Source organism: Mus caroli, chromosome 12, assembly GCF_900094665.2.
Source record: "Mus caroli chromosome 12, CAROLI_EIJ_v1.1, whole genome shotgun sequence".
NCBI classification, from domain to species: domain Eukaryota; kingdom Metazoa; phylum Chordata; class Mammalia; order Rodentia; family Muridae; genus Mus; species Mus caroli.
Window position 1 is genome coordinate 698,697 of NC_034581.1, and position 9,825 is coordinate 708,521.

The following is a 9,825-nucleotide window of genomic DNA, read 5'->3' on the forward strand; positions in this document are numbered from 1 at the left end:
TTTTTTTTTTTTTTTTTTTTTTTTTTTTTTGCATATGTACTTTTTGTCCCTGGGTAGTCGTTAGCTGTCTGGTATGTGCTTTTGAAACTTCTTTTAAATTTTCCTGTAAGGATTAAGGCTTGTTTGGTTGTTTGTGGGCGGGCAGGCATGGTATGGAGAGGGCTGTGCTGTGTGTATCTATTTGGGGTAAGGGCTTTTGACCTGCCCTGGAGGCCTGTGGCTAACAGGGGTTGGTACCTAGATGGGCTTTCCTGCTCTGTGCTTCTATGGTGTCTCTTCCTTTCTAGGCCTTTGGCATCCACTGTGAATGATAAGCTGGAGCTGCAAGAGTGTCTGGAGCACGGCAGAATAGCCAAGGTGAGTCTCAGCACTGAGGACAGTGTGGGTGTTGGAAGACGCTGGCTAAGGAGTGCTCGGCCTAGCTGTGCGGCATGTGACCTCTTGGGATGGTGTGGGTTCATAGAGCCAGTTGGCCAGGGAATGAGCATGCTGCCCCTCCGTCCCGCCCCGGCAGGCGCTGTAGGGTCTTTAACAAGGTTCTGGGAAGTGCAGAGGCTTTTGTTCATACCCGTGTACGAGCTTTGCCTGCCTATTCCTACACCACTGTTTGCTTGCTGAAGAAGCCAGAAAAGGATGTCAAATCCTAGGGCTGGAGTTAACTGGAGTTAAAGACAGTTGCAAGCCTCCGTGTGGGCACTGGGAATTGGACCAGTGTGCCCAGTCTCTGACCCGGCTCTCCAGCCTCAGAGCTTTTTAAGTTGGGTATCCCAGGTCTCGAATTTCCAGCTCAGACCCCGTGAGGGTTGTCTGGTCTCCCCACATTCTGACTTCTGTATCTTCCCCACTTCTTTATTTTGAATGATGACTAAAACCTATGTGTACTTACTTTTTCTGAAACTTTGGGCTTCCTTACTCTATCTCTAAAGCCTCCCTCCTCAGTCGTGGCTGCTTGCCTACCATGTGTCTGATCTACACGCTTGCCTCAACAGCATTACACTCGAGTCTCTCCTCCCCCTCCTTCAGGCAGAGGCTGAGATTTACAGTTTTCCTCTTAAACTAATAAAATGGTTCTTCAAAAAGGAAGAACGTTTTTTGTTTTGTTCCTGTTTGGCTGGGACCTACAAGTCTGCAGCATCGAGAGACTGCTCTTAGGAGTTTGTCTTAGGCTCCACCCACATAGTCTAGCTTTCTGGCTGCAGATCCCAGCAGTGGACCTTGGCTGCTAAGTTATTGACATTCTTCTACCTGAAAGTTGCTCCCCCTGAGAGAGTCCCAGGCTTGGAAGACGTGAGGGGCAAGCTAGCCACAGCTGCTGCCTCTAGTCCTGTTAGCCTGATTAGACCAAGAACACCCAAGTGCCCTCTTGGTGAGAAGGGAAGCAGGGATCAGTCAGCCATTTCCTCAGCAAATGATGGTGGCTCATTCCTCTGCCTCTTCATCTTCTAGTTCAGCAAAGTGAGGACCATTACCACCAGGTCAAACTCTATAAAGCAGGGCAAAGACCAGCATTTCCCCGTCTTCATGAACGAGAAGGAGGACATCCTGTGGTGCACTGAAATGGAAAGGTACAGTGCTGGGTGCTTGCGTCTGGCCAGGGCTGGGTTAAAAGGAAGGCGGCAGGCTCTGTGTCGGCTGCCACAGCACATCCTCATTGCCCCCAAATTCCCTGTGAGTGAACTTTAACAAGCGCTTTCCAGCATGCCACGCCCTGGGGAGAGCCTGCACTTTTCTGTAGCTGGTTCCTGTTCAGAAGGGCCCGAGGACCGCCCAACACAGATGGGCCCACTAGAACCCTCAGCACAGTGCATGGCTTGGATCATAGGTATTTTGTGTGTGTTTTGAAAGCCAGTATAGATGCCTGTGAGGTGCACCAGATGGCACCCAGCTGGGTGGGCTCTTTCTTGGATTTGAGGAGGATCTAGACAGATAAGAAGGCTGTTCTCACAGACACCTGAGCAGCAGTGGGCCCCTGAGCTCACCAGGTCAACCCAGAGTCCCATCTTTGAGAGCCTCTCTCTTCTCAGAGGGGCATTTAGGGATGAATCAGATTGAATTCAGACTCAGGCTGCCTGCACCCTCCAGTTCTCATGTGCAGAGTGCCTATAGAGCACATCCAAGAGGCATTTCAGAGATCTGGGGGTTTTGCTTTGTTTTTTTTTACTGCCTTTGTTTCTGGGGAGTGTGAATCTCAAAGCTGGGATTATACTACCTATCTTTATACCCACAGAGAGCCTGGCACATGGCAGCCTGTGACAGGAATTCAGAGTAAACTAACATCCGCCATCACACCCACACTCACTCGGCCTTCCCTGCCTTCCTCCCACAGGGTGTTTGGCTTCCCCGTCCACTACACAGACGTCTCCAACATGAGCCGCTTGGCGAGGCAGAGACTGCTGGGCCGATCGTGGAGCGTGCCGGTCATCCGCCACCTCTTCGCTCCGCTGAAGGAATATTTTGCTTGTGTGTAAGGGACATGGGGGCAAACTGAAGTAGTGATGATAAAAAAAGTTAAACAAACAAACAAACAAAAAACAAAACAAAACAATAAAACACCAAGAACGAGAGGACGGAGAAAAGTTCAGCACCCAGAAGAGAAAAAGGAATTTAAATCAAACCACAGAGGAGGAAACGCCGGAGGGCTTGGCCTTGCAAAAGGGTTGGACATCATCTCCTGAGTTTTCAATGTTCACCTTCAGTCCTATCTAAAAAGCAAAATAGGCCCCTTCCCTTCTTCCCCTCCTGTCCTAGGAGGCGAACTTTTTGTTTTCTACTCTTTTTCAGAGGGGTTTTCTGTTTGTTTGGGTTTTTGTTTCTTGCTGTGACTGAAACAAGAGAGTTATTGCAGCAAAATCAGTAACAACAAAAAGTAGTAATGCCTTGGAGAGGAAAGGGAGAGAGGGAAAATTCTATAAAAACTTAAAATATTGGTTTTTTTTTTTTTCCTTTTCTATATATCTCTTTGGTTGTCTCTAGCCTGATCAGATAGGAGCACAAACAGGAAGAGAATAGAGACCCTCGGAGGCAGTCTCCTCTCCCAGCCCCGAGCAGTCTCGACAAGCACCATTCCTGGTCATGCAAAACAGAACCCAACTAGCAGCAGGGCGCTGAGAACACCACACCAGACACTTTTCTACAGTATTTCAGGTGCCTAACACACAGGAAACCTTGAAGAAAACCAGTTTCTAGAAGCCGCTGTTACCTCTTGTTTACAGTTTATATATATATGATAGATATGAGATATATATATATATAAAAGGTACTGTTAACTACTGTACATCCCGACTTCATAATGGTGCTTTCAAAACAGCGAGGTGAGCAAAGACATCAGCTTCCGCCTGGCCCTCTGTGCAAAGGGTTTCAGCCCAGGTTGGGGAGAGGGGAACAGCTGGAGGGGGTTTTAACAAACTGAAGGAGGACCCATATCGCCCCCACCCCCGCCCCATGCCTAGCTTCTCCTGCCAAAAAGGGGCTCAGCTGAGGTGGTCGAACCCTGGGGAAGCTGAGTGTGGAATTTATCCAGACTCGCGTGCAATAACCTTAGAATATGAATCTAAAATGACTGCCTCAGAAAAATGGCTTGAGAAAACATTGTCCCTGATTTTGAATTCGTCAGCCACGTTGAAGGTCCCTTGTGGGATCAGAAATAGTCCAGAGTGAGGGAAAGTGACCCGCCATTAACCCCACCTGGAGCAAATAAAAAAACATACAAAATGTACTGGTGCTTTCTGTCTAAGTTGCCTTTTGTGTGTTCTTTTATAAGGCCCCACCATCCCCTCTGCACACGGCAGCTCCGGTCCTGGAATGTGATGTTTTTGGTCATCTCTAAAGACTGCAGTTTCATACTTGGGAGGCTGATGACACCTTTATTATAATTATTCTTATGGTTCTGGCTATAATTGTTTTAAGATTTTCTTTCAGAAAACAAAAACCCAACACCCTTCCCTTTAGGTTTCAAACCAAGGTGCAGGGGGGTGGCAGGTGCTTTTTTAAGGACCAGTGGCTCTGGTGCCCTGGCTCCCACCCCTCAGGCCAGGTGAGCCACTGGGCAACAAGCTAGGCAGCCAGGGAGTTTGAGGCCCACCCTCCGGGCCAGTCACTCTTCTCTTCTTCCCTTCCTCGTGAGTCCGGTGTGTCAGGGCTGGAGGGAGGCCGGGGCAGCCTCCCTCCTTGTGTGTGTGTTTGGAGTGGCGTGTGTTTCTTTTCTAGTGTTTGCTCTGATAGCTGTGCTCTTACCTTGAGTCAGCTTCACCTGGGGCCCATGTGCTCGCACTTTGTTCTGCTTCCCACCCAGGGCGGGCAGCCTGGCATTGGCACTGGGAAGGGAAGGTGTGGTGGCCCCAGGGTGAGGGCTTGCCTGGATGGATGGAGTGTAGATATGTGGCATATAGAGATATATATTTTATAATGGGAGGGGGGACGGCACCTCCTGGGACCAGCAGAGACTGGGAGGTGTGCTGTCAAGCACATGGTCCCAAGACCGCATCCCTAGAAAGATGGGGCCTATGATAGGCCCTGTATAAATACATAGATAGGGTCATGTATAAGAAATATACACAGTGGGGGTTGGAGGGAGTGGGCTCTGTGTTGAGCCTGGGTCCTTCCCGCAGACAGCCCCACAAACAGTATATCAGTCTAACACATGCACACCAGGGAGCCCCCAGCACACTTCTCTGCAGGATCAGGACGATGGAGTCGGCTACACAGCCCTCTCTCGTACATCTGTTGCCCTTATGACAGGTAGACTCGATCCCAGAAGGTGCTAGGTGCTGAAGTCAGGAAAAGGAGGAGGTTTGATCCAAGCAGGTGCTTCCTCTAGCAGCTCTGTGTTCTATTCCCTTTGCCTCTGGTGATGTCAGATTCTTCTGTTAGCAGCCTGTGGTTACTGACCTGCAACTCTTGGCACCAGTCAAGTCAGCCCTCAGCTCCCCTACCTATTCTTCCCAACCAAAGTCGAACTGAAATCTGTCTTGGCCATGGGTCTTCCATTGGGAAAATAAAATGTTAAAAAAAAAAAAAATTAAAATGGGACAGTGAACCTCACTTTTGGAGTGAAGTAAATCAGTAATTAGTGCTAAAACTAGTCAGAGGCTTTGGCCCCTTGCTCACTGCTCGGGACTAAGCTTGGCTGGTGGCTTGGTACACGGCTTGGGCTGTTAGTCCTGCCAACCCCTGCTCATTTTCTCTGCATAGAGTTTTAAGGTCACAGCTAGTTTCCCCTGCCATGGCAGGTATGACTGTGGGGCTGGAGCATCCAGGAGAGGGGGATGCTTGCCCTCTTGGAGTCCCTGTACTAAATGTAACGTCCTCCCTTGCTCCAGCAGGGCTCCATTCTGACCTGGAGTCCACCAGCACCATGCAGGAGGACTGGAGGGGAGGAAGGCTGCTTTAGGCAGTCCAAGGTGCTCCCTCCCCCTCTAGCAACGGTAAGGTCTTCCCAGCTCCTGTCAGGACTGTCTTCAAAGGCCATCTCTTCCCATCGCGTATGTGACAAAGCTAGCCTTTCCCAGGAGCCTAGTGCCACCTCAGCTGGGCCTGGTGCTCCTGGGCCTGGGGTTACTGTGAGGGCTCAGGAGGAGGAGTTCCCAAGGGGCTGAGTAGAGGCTTCCAGGTGGCTGACCAGTACTGACCTGACGCGGTCCCTGATGGACCCCTCATGGGGCATCGGGTGGCCTTCTCTAGCTTTCCTTCCAGCCCCATCTGTGGGCTTAGTCTTACCATAGTGTGTAGGCACCAGTCGAGTTAGCCCCCAATATCTTGGGGAGAGGTGTCTTTGGGACTGTGCCAATTTGGCTATTCATCCATCTCTACCCCAAGTGCAGCTTCTAGGGTCACCTCTGAGGAGAGCTGCTGGGATGCTGTGGTAGCTGAGGGGAGGTTGTGGGGAGTTTGCAGTGCATCTAGGAACTAGCTCACTGCAGGTGGGGTTGAAGCTGGATTCAGTCATGGGAGGTTCCCTGTGGGCTTTCCTTTCCAAAGACTAGGCTTGTTTTCCCTAGAAACTAAGGTGCTGGGGACTGGGTGACAGCCACCCCTCAGCAGGTGCCGTGTAAGTGTGAAGCCTCGTGCAGAAGATCTGTGGCCCTTGCCCAGGGGAGGTAGCGGGTGCTAGCGCCAGGGTCACAGAACCAAGGCCTCCTGACGAGGCACACATACCAGCAGGGTCCCAAGCTGGTGCTAATTCCTCTCATAGGACCCAGTAAGCCTGGGAGCCTGCAGTCGGCTGTTCTTTGCTGTGGAATACCCTGTTAGAAACCTGAGGTCCCCTAAAGAGCCTCCTGGACCCAGTCACTTTTGTGGCCAGGCTGAGTATGGCAGCAGGTAGAAAGATCCACAGGCATAAAGATCCCTGTGGCTTTTGGCAAATGACTGAAGTGTGGATGCAGGAGCAATGGGTGGAGGCCAACATCAACAGCATCCACCCTCCCCAAGAGTGTCTCTGTTCTGGGGATGCTGTGGTCCTCACTTGCTGGCTTAGGATTGGAGTTAGGCTGAGCCACTTTGAAGGAGTGTGCTTACAGGAAGATACAAATTGTTGGTTTCTCTATTCTTTACTGTACAGTGTGTCCAGAGAGTAGAAGCAAATTCCTAGGCCTGTCTGGTTGGTGCAGAGCTGTTATGGCAGTACAAGGACTTCAGGAACTGTCACTGTAAGAGCCCTGGCTGTGAGCTGGGGCTGTGTGGCCATTGCAGCTGAGTTTCCAAGCAGGCCTGCGTTTGGATCTGAGTTTGGCGCTTGACTGCTCCCAGGGCTTGTGGTGCTGACTTGTTCACTTGGCAGAGAACAGCTGAAGCCTGTTACCCTGTGAGGAGGTGGAGTTAGTGGCCCTTTCCAATTGATCTGTCCCATCCGGGTAGAATCAGCACTAGGAGCAGTGCTGGGTCAGAAGTCCTAAGGAAAGGACTCGGGTTGATCAGGGTCATTGTGAGCTTGTGTGTTTGTGTGGAGAAAGCTGAGCTTTGAGAGGAAAAGCCTTGGCTTGCAGGCTTCCAAGACACAGCTAAGGTTGGCCTTTGGTTGGAGACAAGTCTCTAGCCCAGACACTGGAGTAGGCATTGAGACCAAGAGGCAGGCCAAGATGGACATCTGTGGAAGGCCCTTTGCTGGTAGGGAGTCACAGCTTCTCTAGGGGACCCCAGAACTCTGTAACTGGCTCCCCTACTGGGACAAGCTCCATTTGTGGGCTCATAGAGTGGCCATAGAGTGGGTTTAACCCAGCACCAAGCCTGAGGGCATGAGCAGTGGTCTAAAGTCTCACATAGTCCCATTTTACAGACTAATTTGATTGCCCGGCCATAGAATTCTACAGAAACAACAATCACTGAAAAGCTGAATTCCTTAGAATATGCAGAGGGAGGAGATGACTCAACACGGTGCTAAACACATTTTATTAAAAATATATATTGTTAAATTAAGTCTGCTGTCTGGACAATGACGTTCTGTTTTGTTTTCTTGTAGTGGAGTTTAAAAGAGACTATTGTTTTACTCTGATATATTATTATTAAAAAGGCATTTTAACTTTGTACTTGAAAACTAAGTGAGCGATTTCACGTGTTTTAGCTGAGACATCGAAGTAGCGGGTGCTTACTTGTGGGAAATCATGTATTCATACTACAAAATAAACTCCGTAGCTGATTTGGTAATAACTTTTACTGTTACAGACGAATTCGCTTTGACCCCGGTGGCAGAGCGCTTTGACTCCACATTCCACGCAGCTAAGTGCAGGACCTTCCAGAACCTTCCCCGGTCCCCCTGGTCCTCTTTCGGTTCCTCTTCCTAGCTCTCTCTTTTCCTAATTTTTTTTTTAAGAATTGTCGTTTGTTTTTCCTGGTCCCGGCTTCCTTCTACCACTGTATTTTTTGTTAGGGTTGCTTCTCTATTTATTGACAGTAATAATGTACATTTCACAGTCTGGTTCTGGGACAGCCAGGAGGGGTGTGGGGGGCTGCATACAGCTTGCTGCACTCTCCGGTGTCCTGTTGTATCTCTGTGTACGTGATGCTTGTGACATAGCTGTTGAAGAAATATTAAAAGGTCAATGCGTACAGCAGGTGTAGAGAGTCCGTCAGTTCCGCTTCATCACTTTTTTTTTTTGTGCCCAGAAGAATATAATAAAGCTCCTTTCTAATGTACTTGTGCTGGAGAACACTTGAATAAATGGACTGTTTTTGTGCAAAAAGAAAAACGGAAAAAAAAAAAGCACCGTCATAATGTCCTTTTGTCCTGCGACTCCTTTCCCCTGATGTGACCACTCACAGTCCTCCAGTGGGCTGAAGTGGGTGCAGTTTATGTTGGGAGGGTCTGGGAAATGGATTTCTAAAGTATCTCTCATATGGGTGTTAACTAGGGGTTGGGACCCAAGGGCAGAGGGAGTTTGGTTCAAGATCAAAGACAGGTTAGACTAAGGTGAAGTTGTCTAGTTGATTTCCAAAACCAGCAGATTCTTGAGACCAGAGCAGGCAACAGATTGGCATCCTGGCTAGCTGGCAGTAGGACCAGCAGGGACTTATGGATCCCAGAGTCCAGAAGGAAGAAGTCAGGAAAGGAGGGAGGCAGCTGGGGCTGGAGGAATCCTGGAAGAACCTTGTGTTTAAAGGAGATATTTGCAAACACTTGACAGGTGACCCAAGGGCTGGGACCAGCTGCCAATAGGGCTACTGCTAGTCTAAGCATAGGCTGCCTGGCAGGGCCTTGCAGCCTGAGGAGTTGCCCACCGTGTCTCTGTCATACCTGTCTAGAAGGGCCGTCTGAGTGCAGGGTCGGTCTGTCCTGCATATCTCCGGGAGTAGCCAGCAGGCTTGGCCTGGGGTTCCACTCCTAAGGACTGTCCACCCGTTTCTTCCAGCAAACTTTCTGGACGGTTGTATAGGGGAGATATGGTGTGGCGATCCTTGAGCAGACTGGGAAAGTTTGGCTAAACAGGTTTTCTCATGGGCACTTTTTCTTGCTTTTTCTTTGACAAGGTTGTAAATGTATATTTGGCTTTTACTCTACTTTTTTTCTTGATGTTTTTCAATGTTGATGTGGAATCTTACTTTCAAATGGCTGCATGGCATTTTCTTGTTGAATGTTTGTTTATATATATTTTATTTTCGCTATAAATAGAGCTTCAATAAACATCTTTATGTTTTGGCTTCCCCCTTTTTTGTATTTTTTTTTCCCCTTGAAATAGATTCCCAGAAATGAGACCAGTTGGAGAAAGTCACAGTGGACATTTTGGTTTCTTCCTGATTCCTTCAAAGAGATCAGCAGGCAAGCTTCGGGTTTCAGCTCAGAGATTCTGTCTGGTCCCTTAGTGAGCAGTTCCCACCTTGTCTCAGCCGGTTCTCTACAGCATCTCAAGTTCCCTGGGGCTGCGTTAACTTAGAAACGAAGCCACCCACTTAGCTCACTGTTCTGAAAGCTGGGTCCAGCATCCTGGGCCTCATGCTGTCAGGCACAGGCAGAAGAAAGAATTCAGACTCACCTCATACAGAACCCTGCCCTCAAAGGCCCACTTCTCCAATCTACTGCAGAGGAATACAGAGAAGACAAGCCACACAGAACCCGTAGCACACATGTTAATCCCAGTGGGAAAGTGTGGAACTCAGAGAGCATTTCCTTGGGTGTGATAAAGCAACTTCACCTGTCTCTACCCATGAGCCTTCAGTCTTTTCCTGTCTCCCCAGGCCCCCCAGTCCTCCCAGTGCCAGAGTTATAGGTGCACAACCACACCTGGCTTTTGATATAGGTTCTTGGGATTGAACTCAGGTCTTTATACTTAACACAGCAAGCAGGCTTTTCCACTGAGCCATCTCCCCAGCTCAAGGGTGCTGTTTATTTTTTGA

At 49.2% G+C, this 9,825-nt stretch overlaps 1 protein-coding gene across 4 annotated transcripts in view; it reads left to right on the top strand.

Moving 5' to 3' along the window:
* Positions 1-9,094, top strand: part of Dnmt3a (DNA methyltransferase 3 alpha) — a 105,398-nt gene extending 96,304 nt beyond the window's left edge. For all 4 annotated transcript variants that reach the window (XM_029484347.1, XM_029484345.1, XM_029484346.1 and 1 more), the window contains exons 21-23: positions 288-357; positions 1,447-1,565; positions 2,327-9,094. In XM_029484347.1, coding sequence (XP_029340207.1) covers positions 288-357; positions 1,447-1,565; positions 2,327-2,468 — 331 coding nt within the window. In that variant the 3' untranslated portion in view covers positions 2,469-9,094. The remainder of the gene's footprint in view (positions 1-287; positions 358-1,446; positions 1,566-2,326) is intronic.
* Positions 9,095-9,825: the final 731 nt, after the last annotated feature.